Source organism: Rosa chinensis, chromosome 6, assembly GCF_002994745.2.
Source record: "Rosa chinensis cultivar Old Blush chromosome 6, RchiOBHm-V2, whole genome shotgun sequence".
Taxonomy (NCBI): domain Eukaryota; kingdom Viridiplantae; phylum Streptophyta; class Magnoliopsida; order Rosales; family Rosaceae; genus Rosa; species Rosa chinensis.
The window spans coordinates 1,695,200-1,717,973 of NC_037093.1; the positions used below are offsets into that span (position 1 = coordinate 1,695,200).

General features: G+C 35.4%; 1 protein-coding gene and 2 long non-coding RNA genes across 4 annotated transcripts; 1 reads left to right on the top strand and 2 right to left on the bottom strand.

The window, feature by feature from the left end:
* Nucleotides 1–7,067: 7,067 nt before the first annotated feature.
* Nucleotides 7,068–9,667, top strand: LOC112169508. Its single transcript, XR_002924699.2, has 3 exons — nucleotides 7,068–7,138; nucleotides 7,278–8,057; nucleotides 9,640–9,667. It is a non-coding gene; the product is annotated as an uncharacterized LOC112169508 (long non-coding RNA).
* A 3,188-nt stretch (nucleotides 9,668–12,855) lies between these two features.
* On the bottom strand, nucleotides 12,856–16,208 carry LOC121050188. 2 transcript variants are annotated; one of them, XR_005802300.1, is made up of 2 exons: nucleotides 14,545–16,208; nucleotides 12,856–13,204 (listed from the first exon to the last, which is right to left on the bottom strand). It is a non-coding gene; the product is annotated as an uncharacterized LOC121050188 (long non-coding RNA). The 2 variants fall into 2 exon arrangements; XR_005802301.1 differs by having other exon boundaries at nucleotides 12,856–13,933.
* A 234-nt stretch (nucleotides 16,209–16,442) lies between these two features.
* Nucleotides 16,443–22,261, bottom strand: LOC112170354 ((-)-germacrene D synthase). Its single transcript, XM_024307613.2, has 7 exons — nucleotides 21,889–22,261; nucleotides 19,402–19,669; nucleotides 18,770–19,145; nucleotides 18,456–18,677; nucleotides 17,395–17,536; nucleotides 17,028–17,276; nucleotides 16,443–16,805 (listed from the first exon to the last, which is right to left on the bottom strand). Exons 1-7 carry the CDS (start codon nucleotides 22,009–22,011, stop codon nucleotides 16,506–16,508), a joined length of 1,680 nt encoding a protein of 559 aa, XP_024163381.1. The 5' UTR covers nucleotides 22,012–22,261; the 3' UTR covers nucleotides 16,443–16,505.
* Nucleotides 22,262–22,774: the final 513 nt, after the last annotated feature.

Here is a 22,774-nt window from a genome sequence, read left to right on the forward strand (position 1 = left end):
TCGAGATGTTCTCTAAATGCTTATTGTAACTTGGGGTTTAGGCACCATGTCCTCCCTATTTTATTTTGCAGTTTCATTAATGAAGACTTGAGGGCAGTCGCACCGGCCCTTATTTCAAAAAAAAAGTAACCACTTGCATAGGAATATGTGAAACCACTATTAACTTTATGGGAGAACCAAAAAATCACATGGTCTAAAATATTCAACACATGCATGAAAATATTTTCTTTTACATTGGGTTAAAATCTTTTCCTTCCTACCATGTATTGGCAGCGCCCATCTTTTGCTAAGCAATTTGTTGAGCTGCAAAAGTTCTAGTTAGATGCTGAGATGCATGAATGATGAAGACCAACAAGGGCCTCTAAATATGTTATATTGTTTTCCCATATATAACCTGTGGAATTAGCCTTAGCTAGTACCTTGTGATCAGTGGTGGACACAGAAACTTTTGGACGTAGGGACGAAAAAAATTGACAGCCACAAGATAAAACTTCAATGAATGAAACAAAACTTTAATCGGTATATTTTCTAGCAAATATAAATATCGATTTTCAATAAGTATATTTTTTTAAAATACAAAACATTTACATTCAGTTCTTCTGATACAAATAAACATTGCTAATATTTCCCTAGAAAATTAAATCTTTCATATCAGTAAAATACAAGAATGTATATTATTGCAAGCCACAATGTGACATTAGGTTGCTTTCTATAACTAATGTTTCAGTTCGATCTTATCTGAAGCTTTACATTAGGTTGGTGAGCTCTTGAAAACTGAAAGCTTTACATTACCTTGTCTTGATTTTCCTCAATAGATTACTATATGCATATTATTGTCCACTAACACCAATATACAAAATTGAAAAATAAAGAATGAATGAGAAGTGGGGTATGATTGTGGGGAAAAAGCAGTGAAATAATACTAAAATATGAGGCTCAGCTCAACAAAAATAAAAACCCACTAGGGGCCTCAGCCCCCGCTCACCTCTACTTGCGTCCACCATTGTTTGTGATACACATGATAGTGAGATGGTTCATTTTTCCTGTCACTTGAATGTTTGAGGGAATGAGCTGCTGCCTGCTAGAATACAACCACCTAATTAAGGCAAGAACAAATGGATCACCTAGAGCACAAGAAGCCATTCAAATATATGTCTATCGATCGTATATACATAGACAAATTAACTGAGAAAGTGGCATATATCCTTAGTAGATAAAGTTGGTGTTGAGCGAATTAATAAAATGTAAGTAACAAGGCCAACCACAAAAGGAAAATATGAAGGAAATAAAGAGTAAAGGAAAGGGAACACAAGATATAACATATATGGTTCAACAAGGTGCCTACCTTCATGGGCAGAAACAACATGAACTTCCACTATGAAATAATTGATGGGTATAAGAAATACAAGACTTCAAGAACACTACTTGAAAGAAAATCTCTCACAATTGTTTTGCTACCTAACAAGTAACAACTACTACACTCTCAACTTGGATGAGATGAGTAGAATGAGCATATGACCTCTCCTTATATTGGCCATGGAGGAAACCTCTATATGACTTCATTAATGCTTCATTCATCCAACCACTTCAATAAATGCTCATTCATGAATCTTCCACATTCATCTTGATCCATGTACTCCAACATTATTTTAGAACCAAGAGATGTTCTGTGGGAAACCAAAATATCATTCATGTATACACTTTGTATTTTGGTATGGATATTTATCGATTGGAAATGAGAACTTGCCAAAGTTACATCGATCCCGCAAAACATACTATACCAAAATGCTATCCAATGCCAAAGTTCTAGTTTCACTCTAATTAAAGAGAGCGTGGGAATACCACTCCTCTATTAAGATGGTTAGCGAATACTGCTCTAGCTAGATAGCAGATTAAAGAGTTGTCCTTTCAAAGTCTCCTTTTCTGCATTAGCTAGGTCAGAGTCGGAAGGATCAAGATCCAGCCTTTTTTTTTTTGCCTCGGTAGTGAATCACCTTTCATTCAAATGTGTCATTGTTGTAGCTCAGAGAAATCTTGACTATCCTTTGTTATACCCGGTACGTAATTCGATATAGTTGAAAGTCATTGTTGCTACCCTATAGATGTAATGATATATTGCCGAACCACATTATAATTTTTTTTCTAGTGGTCAAACTTAATTACTATTTGATTTTTGTTGTTTGTGTAGTTACTTGTGTTTATCATTTTAATCTAAATAATTTGGAGGAACGGACGATCTTGATATGAATGTAATGAACCAAAATATATTAATTTGTTTTGGCTTAATTTCATGAATAACCCAACTGTGACAAGTTCCTTACTTTATTACTTGCATGTTTAAAAAAGAAATGCTATGAAGTTTAAAGACCAGTGATTACAAAAATTAAGATTTTTTGTATTTTGGGAGGGATCACAAACAAAAATCAATTTCAATTCAGTAACCAAGTTGAACTACATATTCGGATATTCATTCCTACTCTATAAATCACTTGTCATGAAAAATTACATAAATGGTCCACTACAATTCTCAACTCGAACTGATTAAAATGAAACAACATATTAATTGTCAAAACATTATTGTTCTTTGATCTCTCTAAATGATCCTCTTCATGATCACCTGGCACCCCGCCAGATCAGAAGTAATAAGATCAGGGAAGGTCTCTTCTCTGCAAGGAATCGTGAGACCGCCCATCGGATGATTGAAGCCAAACTCATCTTCGGCTCGCTTAAGCGCGCAGTTCCTGGAATGAAGAGTGGTTCAACAAAGATACTGACACCACATACCTGATCGTCTTCCCAATCTTCTCTCCTACATAAACCGCAACATACCTTTTGGGATTTCATGATCATAAGACTTAACTCCGAGAATGTGCTTAACGTTTCAAATATCAACGATGGTAAATGAATGACAGCCATATATGATTATCGATCACTGAACTTGAATAGTGTAAGTATTTTGGGCTGTTCACCATTCAACACATGATTTCCCTTTGTCACAAGGAAACCGGAGCATTAAGGAAACAAAGATAAAGGATCAAAGGATCGGATCTTGAAGAAAAGATTAGGTCAAATTAAGTCATTGATCTTGAGTTTAATATGTTTTGATTCCATATCTTTTTGATGCTTTTTGATTGATATGCATATCAGTCAATTTGATTCAATAATCTATTATGCATTAAAGAGGGATTTAAACTTGCATATCAATTTGAGATCTTGGTTAGGAAAGTTTCGATTGCTCATTCAAAAATTGTTTTAAAACCTTTCTATATTTTTCTTAATTATTTATTAAGAAAAGATTTGATTGAGGGGGAGAGTTTCTCCCCTATAAAAGGTTTCTAAACGAAAGTTAGCTGTGGGTTTTTTTGATTACATAAAATTGCTCTAAATTGATTTATTAGAGTTGTTCATATCGTTTTTCTGGAAAAACCCTCTTTATGTGTTTCATGTATTCCATTGCAAAATCATTTCATACTTATTCTCAAGATCGTGATTTAAATTGAGAGCAAGAAAAGTTGAAGGTTGAGTATCTTGAATGTTGTATTAGGAGTTAGAACAGTTGTAAAACAAGTTAGCATGTGTTGCTAAGTGAGAGTGTTTGTTAAGAACAACACGACTTGTATTCTGTAAACCCTAGTGATTCATATTGGATTGCATTTTCGTGTTGGCTACGTCAAAAGCCACGCAGTGAAGTTTCCTCAGTGGAGAGGTTTACACTGCGTTAGCAAATTTTCGTGTTATGTATCGCATTTCTTTTAAAATAAATTTCTATACATAACGGTACTTCAAACAATTGTTCCATCAGGTAATTACAAATAGTACAGCTTCAGAACTGAAATGCTGAAAGAGATCAAGAATGATGGCTCTGATCGATTTTTGTATGAGCCTAGAATTGCGGTTATATTTATAAGTTGCTTTCAGAAACTAAGATCGAACTAGTACATATGGCTCATCAATTAATGGTTGCTGGCGCGCTGCCAGCCACTTGCACAGTCACACAGTACGCGCAAATGTATATGTACGTCTTGCATAGCTCGCAAGGCTAACCAGCTGTGGTATCACATATAATGAGTTGGAATTAGTGACGATGGATGGTTTTAATGAGTGTATCCATTAATTAAAAATGGGTCTAATTAACATGGTTAATTAATTTAATTGCTTCCATATGTTTTCATCAGTGTTGTAATTACCAATGTGCACTCTGCATGATCCATACTCACCTATTAGTGAATAATATATATATGCTTCTAGAGAACGTCATACTATATATAGATATACAGCTGAAAGATGATATATGGATCGTTGATTTTTAAGTACTTGATAACTTTGTTTGTCAAAAAAGCAACAACCCCATCATACACACTTCAACTTGGAGCCGCAAATGAATATACTGTGATAATTATTAATTGGAGCTTTCTTTCTCAATTTTTTCAAGCACCGCAATAGTTGGACCAAACAGCCTCACTAGGCTACATAAAGAATGAAAATGTGAGCTCCATCAAGTATATCCCGGGTCGTTTCAAAGTGCCAATCTGATTAACTCCCTTTCTACTTTTAAGTTCATCAATAGATAATAAATGTGCTATTTCTTCTATTTGAGCATCTTGTAACTCATCATGACGTTTACAAGAAGAAACTACCACATATATAACAAAACTCAAATGAGAGAAAAAATGATGGACATGAATTACCTCTCTTGGTACAGCAACTAATGCCAATTGCAAGTGATGTGCAAAACAATGCACCTAGTATGCATATGAACAATCATTGAGAAATAATGCTTGCAATCCTTTCACATATTTCCAGAATCGTTTCCTTATTTCTCAAGTTCTTCTCTGTCCTTTCCTTATTTCTAAATGATTGTTCATAGTATGCATATGAACAATCATTTAGAAATAATGCTTAAAGCCTAATTTGGAGAAGCTGACCGTTGGATGAGTGGATTATGTTGCTTTATGGATGTGGTTCAAAATTCAGAAAATTCAATCATAGTGAGGATGTCGATCCGTTTGGTCAACCAATTAAGGCTTAATAACCCTATTTTTGTTTAATACAAGCTTCAAAGAGCAAGGACGACATCAGATCGTACACTTGAGAAACAGTCTATTAGATGTGACAAATACACTATTTTAGGCTTCGGGTCCAAAATTAAAAAAATTCCGTCATAGTTATGACGTAGATCCGTTGGGTTAACTGACAAAGGCTTAATAACCGTATTATTGTTCACTGCAAGCTGTAAAGAGCAATGGCGTCATCGTACTGTACACTTGAGACAATGACCATTAGATATGCCAAGTACATTATTTTAGGCTTCGAGTTCAAAATTCAAAAAATTATGTCATAGTTGTGACTTCTATCCACTCGGTCAACCGATTAGGGGTTAATAACCCTATTTTTTTTAACTACAAGCTTCAAAGGGCAAGGGCATCATTGGATCATACACATGAGACAAGGTCCCTTAGATGTGACAAGTTCAATATTCTCGGCTTCAGTTTCAAAATTTGGGAAATTTCGTCATAGTTATGACGTCTATCCTCTTGGTCAACCGATTAAGGCTAAATAACCCTTTTTATGTTTACTCCAAGGTTCAAAGTGCAAGGGCGTGATCGGATCGTACCCTTGAGTCACCGACCATTAGATGTGACATGTACATTATTTTAGGTTTTAGATTCAAAATTCGGCCAATTTCATCATAGGCTTCTCCAAATTAAGCATTCATCATGTTGTCACTTTTGAGAGTCCACATATTTTTATGTGTAATGAAACATGTTATATAACACTAGTAGGCACATTGATATTACTTTCTAATAACCAAATTGATAAATTTCATTTTTGATCTTTTAGATGTATCGACCGAGCTCTTATTTCATTTTTGACCTTTTAGATGTATCGACCGAGCTCTTATTACATTTTTGACCTTTCAAATGTAATAAGAGCTCGTTTGAAATTATCAGCAGGTTGTTGGCGAATACGGCATCGGTCAACCTAATAGTTACAAAACTAACTTCGGTTACAAACTTAATAATAAGTCTCAATGAGATTATCCTTGGAGGAATCTAATGTGTATTTATAATACTGTTATAAAATTAAGGTAGACCAAATTGATCAAAGTCAATTTGAAAACAAAATTGACTGAATTTTCTATAATAAAGTATTACAATTATCTTATTAAATGATCGGAATTAACTAATTACCAACTGAAAAACAATGTATAATCAAAATCACAATATACTGATATAGTTACAATCATATAACTCTTTAAGTCTTAATGCTAGTGTTAAAATATTATATTTTATATATATATATATATATATATATTTATATATCCTATCTAGAGCGAGGCTTCACTCTGAAATTTTAGAGCGAGGTTAGGGTTTATGGTCACTTTTCAGTCGCATATCCACATCTCAACCGTTCAGTTTTTAGGTACTAATTAATGTATAGATCATCTCTGCAAAATTTCAGCGAAATTGATGGTCGTTAAGACATTGATAACTGCCTTAAAGCTAGTACGGTTCAGGTTAGACATATTCAGTTCGTCCACTAGTTAAAGCGAGTTAGATATATATATATATATATATATATAGGAATTTTCTCAGGTGCGGACGTCCGTACCTAATTTTTTGTACGGATTTCCTGTTTTCGACCACTTTCCGGCCACATTTTTACATCTTAACCGTTCAAGTTTTAGGTCCTAGTGTATAGATCACCTCTACAAAATTTCAGCCAATTTGGTGATCGTTAAGGCATCCAAAACTGCATTTTACACGAACGGACCGAATCTGTTGAACCGGAACCGTTCGTATTTATAATGGTAAATTGCAGTTTTGGATGCCTTAACGATCACCAAATTGGCTGAAATTTTGTAGAGGTGATCTATACACTAGGACCTAAAAACTGAACGGTTAAGATGTAAAAATGTGGCCGAAAAGTGGTCGAAAATAGGAAATCCGCACCGTCCGCTCGGTACGGACGTCCGCATCTGAGACGGACTGTATATATATATATATATATATATATATATATATATATATATATATATATATATATATGTTGCTTGCTTATAAGAACGAATTGAAAAACACAAATTCATCTTCTTCGAAACCAAGCATCAATTGGTTGTGAATTGGATCCTTCTGCTGTAAATTCATGATCTTTAAATACTTGTTTCAGATTTGGAAATTGCTTGAGAATGCAAGACTAGACCTATCTATGGTTTCTTACTAGTATATTCTGGGTCGGTGTTAGTTTCTAATATATGAAATTACGTGTGTTCACAGGTGACTGCTTGTGACTGCAGGTGCTAAATGAGATAAGTGCTACTTTACCAAATCTCCCTGCTATTTCTTCACTAGTGCTTCTAAGGTTGCTTTGGAGTGTTAACCTTTCTTGGTGTTTTTATTGCGGTATTCCTTTTTCACCAAATTTGCTTATTCTATCTGTGAAAATGGCTTGATCTCAAATTGGGCTTTTGTGGCTTGCACGTTTGCAGTGATATTGATATTAAGGTTTGTAATTTCTTGCGGAAAGTTACAAACCCATGTTTAGTTTTTTACTTTGGAATCAGTTTGAATAGCAAAATGTCTCTATTTTTTCTCACCTAGAAAATTGAAGATTATGTATCTTACTTTTATTTCAAAACTTTTTTTTTTCCTCTTTTATGTTCTGTATTTCGAAACCATTGCTATGTCTATTATAAAAGTTTTATGTATTGTGCAACATTCAGCGTCGCCCGATTAATTGAGAGACTGTCCCGCTTGTAGGACCAAACAATTTTATATAAGAAAGCTAAAAGTTTTTGAACAGCTCTAGTTACTGGTTGTTATTACCATATTTTCGTTAATTGGTTGGAGAAATTTTTGAATTCGAATATGCAAATTCAAAGTATTGGTAGCTACTGAAAAAACATTTCACCAATCTGTCTACTGGTTTATCTGTGAGCTATTAAATTGTAATGAACTTGAAACTTTTTCCTGTGTACCTGCAGGAGCAGTATGGGTATTACTGAGGCATTGCGGTTGCAGGTAGAACTCCAAAATCGGCTTCATGAACAACTTGAGGTATGCAGTTGGAAACCATGTACTGTCTTTATGTCTCTGAGTTGGTTGTTGGCTACTTGGCTGGGATCTGTTTACAAGAAGATTTTGTAGAGATTCGGAATATATAGAAATTTATGTGCCAGAGTCTAGTCCTGAGAATAACTAATGATTTCTTCTGTTTTGCTTCTTCTTCTATACTATATGCTGATATTATGACTTGCATAATACAAATTTCCAGATAGAGTTTTGCTTTACAGTTACAGAGTTTGGTTATGATGTGATACTTACATGTCAAAACGATCTCCATTATTTTGGACTTTGTAGTAGGCAAATGGATGAAAAGGTTTATAAAATTGAGGTGACTGCTCTTGAGTGATAGTGAGCTTTGCTGACTGAAACCAAGCCTTAGTAGGTTTAGATCAAGCAGCTTTGGCAATTTGAAGCCACCAACTGTGGGGTTTATGAGTCAAAAGTAGTAAAGTTGGGCGGTTGAGCTGATGAGCCAATGAATTGTATTTCATAGAGTTCTGGTGTATATTTATAACTGTGTTGGCCTATATACAGCTTTGATCCCATACATCACCCAATCTCTCTTGGTTTTTATGGCTCTTCTTCACTTTGTTTGGAACAAGCTGACTTAAATTTTCAGCTGAGATGATCCTCTTGTTTATTACTTTTATATTTCTAATCCTAAACAAACCCAAAATGAATGTTATTCAAGTGATGCCAAACCCATCAGTCAAATGATGATGGGTATTCATGAATGCCAAACCCATCATCTTCAGCTGATGAGCCTCTTATTGTTCTGCTTTTCTTCTTGGCTATGTAAGTAGTATATTGCACATACTTTGTGCTACCATTTGTCTGTCTTCAGTTTTTTGCTTTCTGTTCAGCGCACTTCTCTGTTGGTTTTGATAAGACCAGTTTTTAAATAGTTTAATAGATTAGTGCAGAACAAAATACACTAGAAATACCATCTCTTGTTCGAGGCACTTAGAAAAGTGATGATCATCTCCATTTAGATATGCAGCTATAAACATTAATGCATGTTTTCTCTTCGCTATAGAATTTCATTCTAGGTTAATTGTTAGCTAGGTGGATGGGACTCGTAAAATAACACAGGAAAAGAACTAAGAATAAGTATTCCACCTAAGAAGCTAGTCAATACATGCATCTAAGCTTATTACAAATTTTGTCTGGTTATCTAAGCTTATATCTCATGCACACTCATTGAGAATTTGCAATTGCTACAGGCAGACATTCCTATTAAAATAACTCGTTACCTTTTCTCTTACTGCTAATCTAGTCTACTTTGTTGAAGGATTGTTTGGTATATCTGTTGTCATTGATTGCAAGGTCATTGCACACAACTAATATACTGGTGGTTGATTCATAGTGTGACCAATTTTGCTGGGATAGATTAGAGTGCAAGGTCAAACAAAATAGTTACTTCATCTCATGATTGGAACTTGGACCTAAATTGAGATATTTTTATCCTGTGATAATTTTAAATTGACATGGTATCTGCTATCTCTTTCTCTCTCTCAGATGATTTTAAATTGACTATATTGACATTGGTATCTGTCTTTCTATCATTTGGAAGGAGAAGACTTCCTTGTACCTTCCTTGAAGACGAAAAAAGTTAGCATCGAATGAATGATCCATACGAGAGGGAAAAGAGGCAGACTGGAATTGAAAGCCTTTTTTTTTTTTTTGGCATTGGAGGAATCTGGATGTTGAAACACATTGTAAAGAGATGACATGGTGACCAAATCCAGAGCTCTTGTCATCACCGGACTAGAAATGAAGAGTGGAAGTTTTTCAGAAATTTGATGGGAATGTTACACACCGAATTCAACATCAAGTTATCAACATGATTGAAGCCTAGTCCCCGTTTGTCTAATATTCAGTATATATATATATATATATATATATATATATATATATATATATATATACACACGCTTTAATCTGGTGATATCAAGTACTAGCACTAACTTTGAAGTTAGGATAAGCAAAATAATGCTAATTTCCTCTTTAGACAATGTTTATCTGTAACGTGTACTAGAATTGAAGTTTTTTACCTCCAAATGCAATTACATATTATCTGAAAGTGTGCAAATTCAACTTTTGGTCATACTATTACGTTGAGTTTATACATGTCTATATGCAAGGAAGTAATTTATACACAAGTTCTATACAATGCAAGTAATTTAAACATGATTTCTACAAGGAACTCTCACACAATTCTATTTACATGCAAGGAATAGATCCACAACAATATTAAGGAATTCTATATATGGATTTCTGTACAAGGTTTGTGCTTGTAAGCAGGGTAGCCTTGGACCACAATTAAACATGAACATTCCAAGAAAGGCTTTTACTTTGAGCGGTAAAACAATACAAAATTGACATGACGGAATTTGGTTGGAATTTGCTTTCCCAAAATTCACTTTTGGATTGGAGCCGTTTTACATCATATGCATCCCAACATGGCTATTAATCTCAATTTGTTTGCGACACTACATTTTCTCCTTCCGAACTTTTAATGTAACTCGAGGGCAAATTGTCAACAAGGGCAAGTAACAATAAGAGATCTCAAGTAACTGCAGCAAAAGCAAGAAGAAATTGATGTATCAATTCAAAAACACGAATGCATCAACTAATAACGAAATCATAAGTTAACATATCATCTGTATTATTAGTCTATTGTGAAAAAATAAAATGAACTCAATGCACATAAACATCCAGGGACGGATGAGTTCACAAACCATAAAAGGAAAGATAACCCAAGGCCCAAGCTCATATCCATAAAATGCTAGACAAAACTAGCAAACACAAAATAGAAGAACATATAAATGGAGAAAGAAACGAAAACTTAAATTTCATAACATACTTATGTTATAGTTAAACAACCCAACTTGGAGGAAAATAAGGAAAGGAATACTTTCCCACATCTCATTTATATTGACAATGGAGGAAATATGGTTATCTCATTTACCCAACTACAGTACAAAGTTAACAACGCAGGAAAGCTAAATATAGCAAATTGATCTCAAATTGTGATTGATGCCATTATATCAATATCTCCTGGCTGCAAAAGTGACTTCACAGACAAGGAAGTCTAATTCAGCCTCACATGCAAGAACAGGTTACTACTAATTCAGGAAAGCTCATAAAAAATACTTTGTGAATACCTAAGTTACATCTTCTGTTTCTTCAAATGGTATAAGGTCGTAAGTCACAACAAGCATAGCTACATCATCATTATCGTTTCACAAGAAATTTACATGCAGCTTTTACAACATAGAAGTGACAGAATGAGCTGGGTCATGTATGACACAGATATTGTCTGATTTTTATATGACTAGCTTCCAAGGCCAAAATAAACTTAAAAGAATGACTAATTTAGTCGATTCATCTTGAGATCTAGAGGAACAATAGCAACATTTGCAATGATTAAGTGTTCAAACGTGTCTATGTGGTAAAGTCGTAAAGATGTTTCCAATCTTTAAGCACTTTGTTATGTGCTAAATGAATGCCAAAGAACACGGTCTAACAGTAGCAATTGCTTACGTAGTTGCAGTTCTGTAGATATCCCACCGCTAACTAATGACTAAAGCAACCTTTTTAGACCAATCCAGCACATGTTGCCAATTTGTACTTGCTGTAGCATGTTTTTATTAGTATAATATGGTCCACAAAGATTCTAAAACTTCTACATAAGACGAGAAAATTATGATGGTGTAAAATAAGGTTTGCAGAACACATATTTCACACATCAGTGGATAATACTATTTGAGAAGGCAAACAAATCACAGTGGTGCTGAACAAGTACAAAGGACTAAAAGAAATGAACAAAAACAAATAGGACATACAGACCCGGAAGTAAGACTAAAAAGCCTATGGACAGAAATGTGTTGTGATCTCGTTGCTGTATCCCCTGTTCCAAGCTGTCCATATTTATTGTTATAACTTATAAGTGCCATCTGCCTTCTGTGTGCCCGGAGGAGGAGGGGTCGTCGTGCGTGAAATGCCCCCTATTAATGAGCTTTACCGCTACTTAGAGGATATGGGTGTGTTTGGTAGGGCTGTGCTTTTAAGAAAAGCTGGCTTCTACTTATTTCTGAGAATAAGTAGCTGAAAAGCAAAGCAGCTGAGTGTTTGGTAAACTGGCTTTTTATAAGTGCTGTTAGTAGCAAAAGCACTGGCAAAGTGTTTGGTAAGCTCAAAACTGGCTTGTGCTTTTTGTTTGTAGAATGACCAATTTAGACATGAAAGATTATTTTGCCTTGATTGTTTGGTAATACAATGTTGTTCAATTGCTCTTGTTATCATTTTTAATCTTTATTATGTCCTTATAAATTTTTATTAACTTTCAATTTTTATAAATTATGGTGATCATATGATTAATATTGGACAATTTTAAAAATAAGTTATACAAATATATTAGTAACATTAATAAAATTGATTTCTGATTGGCATCAAGCCATCAAGTAACCACAAAAAATATCATAATAACTCATTTGGACATGAATGCTTTTTTTTACCTTAAAACAAAACCAAGAACGTGGTTGAATATTTCTGAGACCAAAATGAAGTTGTCGTTGTCTCATTATCTAATTGCTTTCAAGAGTTTTGTAATATTTGGTTATGCCATATGCTTTGAGTAATGGCAAAGTAATCATTAACTTTCTAAATTCTAATTGTTCCCCTTAGATGCTACTTCAACTGTCTCAAAGTATGAAGCTTTACAGTTAATAGTGTTTGTGTTTAAGGCGAACTGATACAACAGGAAAAATTGTGTTCATCAAGAAAATACCAAGAACAAGAAGTTACATTTTGAATTTATGGATGTAATATTCAACAAAGAATGGAGTGGGATCACTCAGTAGAGTCAGTACAATATATCAAATATATTGAAACAACACTTATTCAAACTGCCAGCATTTCTAATAGTGCAGCTTGACATATAAAAATACAGCTTACACCACTATAGCCTAGAATATAAACAAGGTCTTGTAAACTGCTACCTCTCTTGTAAACGTCATGGGGCTTCTCATCAATCACAAAAACAAGGTCTGCATGTAACTAGCCCGGCTGTTCATTACCTTTATCCAGAAATGTATTATTTCCTAACAACTCATTGTCCACAGAACAAGATATCCCTATCACCAGTACAGAACAAGCAATAATGATCAAAGGACACTACTTGCTATTTACCTAGGACATTACTACGTTAATGATCAAAGCTACTTCATACAAAAATCACTCATTCACATTCACAAAGATTCAATCATTCAATCCTTCACTACAATATGGTAACCATCTCAGGTTGATTAATAGCTAGCTAGGTTTTCTTCAATTAACAATAAAGACATTCTTAAGTAGCATCAGATAAAGAAACAGAAAAAGAGATGGTAATTATACCACTTACTTCAATTTAGTAATTCTTTGTGAAAAGTCTGTAGAAGAACCATGTGATAGCACAAAGTGTTAAGAATGAAGACAAAAGTAAATGGCATGTATTCAACACTTTTGGTTCTTATTACTTGCCTCTGCAGTGAATGCAATATTATCAAGAGAACTACAGAATGAAGGAACAAGCGTAACCAAAGGCATGTATATATAGTGCCAAAAATGGTATCCAAATTCTCGCATAATGTTCATAAACTTCATAAAAATGTGACACTAAATCCTTACAAAACTTCTCTGAGATTGTAAACTTATTTGAATTCTAGTGAAAGTCCACCCCACCACCATCATACAAAACAATAGAGAACTCCTCAGAATGATACGTATTACTGATGGCACTAACTATGATCTCTGGATGTCAAAATTCTTCACTAGTGGAACTTGATAAGAACTCAAAAGTTTGGAGTTCTTAAAGATGCTTCCTGGGAAAAGAATGAACCAAAGGAACGGTATTGTTTCAAGCTTACAATCCACATTTCTAGTCTAACAAGTAAAGCCTCCTACAAAAATATGTTGATTTCCTTTTCACTCATCTCATATACATGGTCTCTTCAATGATCCACAAGTTAACCATAACATCACATATCTGTGTGTATAAATCATATTACACATTTTGTCCTAATCTTTTCTCATTCACTCTCGCACCAAATTAATAATCTGGTCCTAAACGCAAATAACAGTCTTTAACTCAAATAAGCATACATTACATATAAATATTGCTGCAGAGAGTGAGAACATGGAGTAAATTCCAATCTACAATTCTAAATCTAATCTTGCAGCATAGAGAGAAACATAATTCCAATCTATAACTATTGCATAACCATCATGTTGAGATCAGTGCCCAAATCACAGTCCCAAATCAACCTAAACCCCCATTGATTCAGTACCCAATTACACGAACTGAAACTGTAATAGATACAAAAGTGAAACTGAAACTGAAATCAACCTGTAATAGGTTCAAAACTGAATTGAAACCCAAATCAACCTATAATACCTCTTTTTCAAAGAAATTGAAACTGAAATAGATACTAACCGTGAATCAAATTTCCCAGCATCCAGCAATCAAGGATTGAGGCTTTGGTTTCGAACACGGATGAGAGGCGAGGTGAAGGCAATGAGCGAGAGAAATTATGCGTCTGTGCGAGGCTTCGAATTGAACACGGAAGAGAAATCGGTATTGTGTAATTGCTGAAACAAAGAGAGGATAGAAACCGGTATTTCCAAAAGCCATCTCCTGCTTTCAGAAGCAGGGCACTCGCGGCTTTGGCTTTTCCATCAAAGAAGCGGTGGCTTCTGGAAAAAGTAGAGGAGAAGCTAGTTTACCAAACGCGAAAGGTCGAGGTGCTTATAAGCAGGGGAGCAAAAAAGCCCCCCCAAACGCAGCCATATATATATCATTCGTCTAAGATAAAAAATAAATAAATAAAAAAAACTACATGCTTTCTGTAGCAAAAACTGAACTGCAGCAAAATCATTTACAAGCAAGAGCTTTGTAACCACTTTGCGCAGCAACATATAGTAGGACACATTCGACCTATTATCATGTAGAAATGTTCTCATGTCTCTAGAGCAAATGTTTAAAACTACGCATGCAAATAAAGCTCTAAGTTGCATAGGTTGCTGAAATTTTGCACAAGGGTAATTGGCTGGGTTTCACATATGCAGTTGCAGTCAAAGACAGCATATCCCCACGGAAGTCACAAAACACAAAACCACAAGAATTAGCCATTGTTGGAAGTGAACCTATTCAAACAGGTAAAATGCATGAGACATTTGCCAAAAAATTGCATTTGGAGCATTTATTCAAACATCTAATGTGCACACTGATGTTTGATTCCTAAAAGATCCAATGAATCAAAATTTTCTAACCTATAGGTTGATTCACAGTCCCACAAATTCAGTAATCTAGCCATAAGCGGCACTCAAACCCATCTCTCTGATTTTGCATAAAAAGAGGAAACAAGCTTACCTTTGATTTTGATTGCAGCTCTGGGAGCAAGCTAGCAACCCCTATAACTTGGCATATGTAAGGCAAATGTTCAAATATAAGCAAAGTGAGAATTCCCAGGGTTTGTTAAAAATGGGATTAAAAAGAGTTTTAATGACCTCCTCTCCCTGGGATTCTAGAGCAATGAGAATTTCCCAGGAATTGTACAGACATCAAAAAAATTGACAACCCACATTGGTCAATACTCATTCACTCAAAACGTACAAATGCCTCCCTCATGTAATCAAAAGCAAACTATGCTATCCATCAAAAACAAAGAGCTAACCATCAAAATTGATCAAGTGATGGTTACAAAAACAACAAAGAAAGTAAATTAATTAGAAGAGGTGGCGGAACCCGATCCCATTCCCAAGCAGCCTAAGCTTAAGACCCACCCAGCTTTTCTCACCATCGTCTTCCTCATCTTCTGGTTTGTAATCTTCCTAAATAATCAACACAATCGGAAATCATTTATAGGAGATGATATATAAAACCAGAGGCTCTAAACGGGAAACTGGGGAAACCTAGCCAGCAATTGAGTATCATCGGGAACAAAACCCATCTGGTCAGTTTTATGAAACAAAAGGGGGGAGGTTCAAATTTAATGGATGAAATGGTAGCTATACATAGCCTCATTCTGAGTTGGAATTGATGGCTGGTTTGTTTGAGGGTATCTAATCCCAACGTGGTGTGAGTCTGACATGCTCAGGTCCCATATGTTTTCTTTTCTTTTCTTTTATATATCCACCAATATTGCTGTTCAGACGAAAAGAACGAAAAAAACAAAATCCACCAATATTGCTGACTGCATCTCCGTACTTAACTGTATATTATTCTGAATAATTCTTCTAGAGAAAACCTCATAATATATGGCAGAAAGATCGATATAGCTCCATGTTTTCTATTTTATTATATTTGAATAGGTTTTTTGTACGTTTGGTTCGTACCGAACAACGACAACCCATCATATGTATTAAGATACATAGGAAACGTACATGATATGAAGTTTATACAGGCACGGGTTGGACAAGTGTAGAAATTACAAAATCCTTGAGCACAGTATCATGCAGAGTAGTGTAACCGTTTCCGTACTTGTATACAACATCCGTGGCACATGCAAAGTTAATAATTCGAGTCAGCAATGGCCTCGGAACAACATTAGGGAGGAGGAACGATTCATTTAAGTCCTTCCATGCGTCACTCACTTTCCTACGCAATTCGATTATTGCTTCTTCTTCTGTGGCACCATATTCTTTCATGTAGCACTCTACAGCTGAGGCTATAACATGTCCTCTCTTTTGCTCAAACTACAAATGCAGAGACGTACATGATCATCTAGCTAGGTTCAAATACAAAGCTTAATTGCTGTAATTAGAAGAAAAAAAATGCATGCACCAGAGGAACTGGCTCATATACAGAACCGTGCTAAGTACAATATATCAATTAACAATCACTATACGCAGGATAAAGTCTTAAAGTGATCGATGATGAAATTAGTGGAGACTTGCTATATAGCAATTGGTATGTACCTTATGGTCCGCTATGTCATCCATGAGTCGGCCAACTACCGCAACCGCTTTTACAGCCTTTGGATAAGTGGCCAACCAATCGAAGGAGTCTTGTGTAGCAATATCTCCCATTCCAACAAAAGATGTTGTTATTAGCATAGGGTAGCCTGTGGTCACTAAAGCTACGGTCATGTATTCATCCATTCCTGGTATGTGTTTCTGGTGCAACCATTTAGCTTCAAGGAAGTAATTTTCAGCTTGCTTTTTCATCTACATATAAGAGACAACCGATTAACATTTGTTCGTCGCTAACGAAAGTCATATTTTACATACATAAACTATGTATATAGACTTACAACTCAAAAAATACTAGGCTAATGGGGCTTACAGCTTCTCTGGCGTAGTGGATTCGATACAACTTTTTTTCCTTTGCAAGCTCTTCTTCAATTTCAGTGTAGACTTCTAACAGTGCCTTATAACAGACTTTCATATAATCTGCAGGTAACAGATCTATGGCACAGATGTCCCACCTAATCGATTAGTAGACAATTGAAAAGTTAGCCCTGCATATTTTAACATACCCAAAAAAGCTCTTAAACCAAAAAACAGTTGATTTGTAGTATTTATGCCGATACTTATTATCAACCATTCATGTGTATATATATATATATATATATATATAAGGGGCTTCCACTAAGGGATTCCTTTTTTTGGTTTTTTATAGAGATAGGCATTAGACTAACTTTTAGATCATATTTTCACATCTTAAGCGTTCAGTTTTTAGGTCCTAATGTATAGATCACTTCTACAAATTTTTAGCCAAATTGGTGATCATTAAGGCATCCAAAACTGCAATTTACATTAACGGACCAAATCTGTCGAACCGGAACCGTTCGTGTTTATAATGGTAAATTGCAGTTTTGGATGCCTTAACGATCATCAAATTGGCTGAAAATTTGCATAAGTGATCTATACATTAGGACCTAAAAACTGAACGGTTAAGATGTGAAAATATGATCGAAAAGTTGGTCTAATGCCTATCCCTATAAAAGACCAAAAAAATGGATCCCTCACTAGAACGGCCCTGTGTGTGTGTATCATTTAAATTGTTTTTGATGATCTTGACTACCCCTCTTAATTATATATATATATATATATATATATATATATGTATATATCTATTATTTAAATTGTTTTTGATGATCTTGACTACCCCTCTTAATTCTAGGTCACTCAAATAATATATGACCTGCAAAAGTTTCAGGAAAAACTAAAACCACTTAACCATTTCAGTCCAACACTCTACATTTATCTTTAATGATTTGTATGCGCGCGTGCGTGGGCATGTGTATTGAGGTAAATCCATGTGTATCTTTTAATCGGCTTTCAATTGCTGGGTGATCAAGTTTAGACAAGGGCAGTGATAGTTAATTTAAATAATAAATTAACCTTTGAATAGCTTTAGTAAAGAGCTCCAGTTCTTCAAGTGTGCCATAGGCATCATAAATGTCATCCATAATAGATGTCATGGCGGTGACTTTGCATGATGTCCTCCTAGCAAAGGAATATTGAGGTTCGAAGTACACTGACAAAACCCAGACGAAGTAAGCTTTGGTAACCCTATCTCTTATAAACGGCAAGGTGTTTCTCACGTCCAAGTCCTTCCACCACCTACAATTAAATTACAGAACAATTTAATTGGTAGAACCAAATAGCATTTCTTAGATTTAGTAAATATGTAAGTAGTTTGATAGTTAATTAACCTTGTAATTTCACATAGTTCCTTTTGATGGACTTGCTGCAACAGGTTGAAATCCAACTTTGCAAAAGTCAGGAGAGTCTCATTATGTGAATCGCGTTCATGATAGATTGACAAGTAATATCTAGCTTCCACCCTTGTGATGCCCTTCCGAAGTGGCTGAATTAAGGAATGAGCTACTTGTTTCGAAATTGGAGGGCTTAAACTGTGTTTGATCGACTCAAGATGAGTGGTGGTGAAAGCTAGAGCCTCTTCAAGTATGTCTTCTCCCTGTATCCTAAGATGGGCGGCTTCATACAAGCTTAATAGTCCTGATACATCACTCACGAGAGATGCCTTAAATTTTTGATCATTTGCTTCCATGTACTTGTTGAACATATCTGCATTACCAGGGAATCCATTATACGAGCCTCTATATATCATATTATCTATATACAGACAAAGACAAAGAGATGGACAAATTTCATGTCAAGCTGTTATCCGTATATTGACAGGCATGGGCATAGAAATTCAACTAAGAGTTTACGAAATCATGTCGATGCTAATATTATACGTATCAAATAACATATACTATTTTTCCTTGGTTTAGCACTATAAAGCGAGCTATTAGAATACATACACAAATGAACAACTTACCGCATGAAACATTGTAACCTTGTTGTCTCAGCAATCGAAAACAGAGAGCAGTAGTGTAAAGGTCATCTTCACTACCATAAGAGTAGTTGTGGTGAATTTGTTTCAAAATTTCATCAATCTCATTTTCAAAATGATAGGACACGCCTAGGCGTTGAATGTCATCAACCAAGTCCAATTGTTGTGAAGGGTTTTTGAAGGAGTCTATTAGCATTCTTTTCACCTCTTCTTTCAGTTCTCGGACATGTTGCTCAAGTTTAATGTCAACTTCCTACACAAGCAAATTGAAGAAAAGAAAAATTATATGATTTTCAGATGCTCTAAATTAACATGCATGGCCATGCATTTGCTTTAGCCTTATTGGAGTTTTTAGCTACGCATAAGGTGTTGTACGTAAAAACACGCGCGCGCGCACACACACACACACACACATATATATACATATATGTATCTGTGTGTGTGTGTGTGTGTGTTCAGTAGGGCCGGCCCTGTGAGTTTAGAGGCTCAAGGCGAAAATAATTTCGAGGCCCCAGAAAAAAAAATTAAATTAAAATTTCATAGAATAGTACCAAATGTTCAAAACAAAAGAGGAAAAAATCAATATCCCAATTTTAAAGTATCACTGAAATATGACTCGTCTTGCATTTTTAAATGCAAAGGTACTAATCAAATTTACATAATCAAGTTTTCCAACGATATCTTTTTCATTAAATTGACAATGAATTTATTACAATCATATATAGAAAGCCTCGAGCATATAGCAAAAAACTAAATAGTACATGTATTGAATGGATGCCAGTGCATCAGAAACACAAATAGAGAAGGAAAAAGCTAAAATTTCTTCAACGCAATAATCTTATCTTTTTGCCTTTCTAGAAGAAAATATAAATTCAACCAGGGGCGGAATTACTGTTCGGCCTGACGGGGTCTGGACGCCCCCCCCCCCCCCGAAAAGCCTTTTCACACACTTACATATTTATATATTAGTTATTAATTAAAGCACATACATTCTTAATTAAATTGCTACTGGACCCCCCCCCCCCCCAACCAGTTATATTTGTAATGTACGCAACCCCCCAACCCACGTGGTCATCAGTTTTTTTATAGTTACAAAAAGGTAATAATAGTAATCATTTCATAAAGAATTAATATAATAAGAGAACAAAATCAAAATATTCCCCAAGTCATTAACTAGGTTTTCTATGGCTTCTCTATATTAATTGGAATCAATTGGTATCTCTTTCTTTCAAATTCTCAATTTGCAGAAAGTAATAGAAGTATTGTATAATTTCATCATTCATAGTGTTTTGCGATACTCTTTTTTTGTTTTTGTTTTTTTTTTTTGCAGTAATATGATTCTCTTTCTTACTTATCTATATTTATTTATTTATTATTTCATTGATCAAATCATCAATTAAGTCCTTGTACCATTTCAATTTTTCTATTCTCTTTTATGCTTTATTTGATTATAGTCGTTGTTTATATACAATTTTTTTTATTGTTATACTGTGGTTTTTTTACTTTCAAATTATGTTATAATAATTTGGTTGTAATACATTTTGGACCCCCCAGAAGTTAAATCCTGGTTCTGCCACTGAATTCAACTCTTCAATCCTTAAATTCAACTTTTTCAACTAGCCCTCTCCTAGTTTCCTAGTCGCCTTTTGCCCTTCTCCTTCTCCTTTCTCTTAATTTCCTTTTGATTTTGATGCCTGAAATTGCAGATTGAATATTTAAATTCAAGTTTCAACTATAAAGGCCTCGACTTCAACAAAGGTTAAATTGAGATTTGAGAAAGGGAGAGGAGTTGTCGCTCCTTTGTGTGTAACAGCGACACAACTCTTCATATCTTTTTTTTTTTTGTTCCAGGCCAACCTAAAATTATTTTTGAGGCCCCTTAAAATGGAGGCCCTAAGCCTGGGCCTCGGCCTTCTTTGCCTAGGCTCAAAGCCGGCACTAGTATTCAGGTCGGATAAGAAGCGGATGTCTGCATAGAAGCAAAAGTGCAGACGTCCCTCCTCCAGCCTCGATTAGGCAACGGTTTCAGGCGCTGCGGTTGCCGGACGAACCCTCTGGACATCCTGGACGGCGTCACCATTAAGACGAAGACTTAGCTGATCAAAATCGAAGGGGTGCACGGCGAGCTCGCTTGAATCAATGGAAGCCCATCGAGGTCGACTTCGAATTATTCATCGACGACTACAACGGCATGTAGAGGCTCGACATCGAGGCTTGGTTTGGCACCGGTAACCGCAGCGCCGCCTGATCGAGACCGGAAGAGGGACGTCTGCACTTTTGTGTCTGTGCTGACGTTCCCTTCTGAACAGCTCTGTATATATATTTATAGCTTACATGGTATTGCAATGATGCAAAACAATAAAATTATTCCCAACTGAAACTTTAGAATTAAAATCAATATAAGTATATATTATTGGAAATTGCTAACTTAAAGAAAAATATGCGCTTCTACATATAATATGTATTTCCTACCGTGGTAGCATAAGAGAGAAAATGATCACCCCAAATGCTTGGGGTAAAATTAGCTGAAGGTCGCTTAACATCAGTAACGGCATCTGGCCTTTGAGCTTGAGATGCTAAAATTTGGAGAGACATTTTCTTGTATGAATGGCTTTGCGTGAGTAGAAGAAGTTTGAAAGAATATATATAAGTGCTAGATGCACGTGTTGGTACCAAAATAGAAAAAGACAAAAGAAAAACTAAAAAAGGTAAACAGTCGAATGTGCTAGCTGCACGTGTTGATTGATTAACTAAAGCAAAGGGTCTTGCTTAATTATGCTTTCCCGACCAATTCTCGTGGCACAATCCCAGCCCTTGCTTTGATCTTTTTTCTTACTCACATTTTATTTTATTTTTTAAAGAATTTTTTTTTCCTTACCTCACATGCCTTATCCACTCCTCTCCAACAGGTGAAGACCAACAGCCATCCAAACCCTATCATCTCCTCTCTCTCTCTCTCTCTCTCTTTTTTCCTTACCTCACATGCCTTATCCACTCATCTCCAACAGGTGAAGACCAACAGCCACCCAAACCCTATCATCTCCTCTCTCTCTCAACTAAAACCAGCCATTAACACATATATAGACACATGACATGCACCAGCAAAAAATTAGCCACCCACCACCTCTTTAGGTTACGATTGGGACGTGGTGTCTCATATGGTCGAGTTGTAATTTGGAAGAGCTCCCGTTTGGATTGGGATCACAAGATTTGAAATTGGATCCGTGTGTGTGAGACTCATTTACCGCTTCCGCACAACAAGTGGTATCAGAGCCCAGGTTACGCTTGGGATTTAGTGTCTCATACGGTCAAGTTGCAATTTGAGGGAGCTCCCGTTTAGATTGGGATCACAAGATTT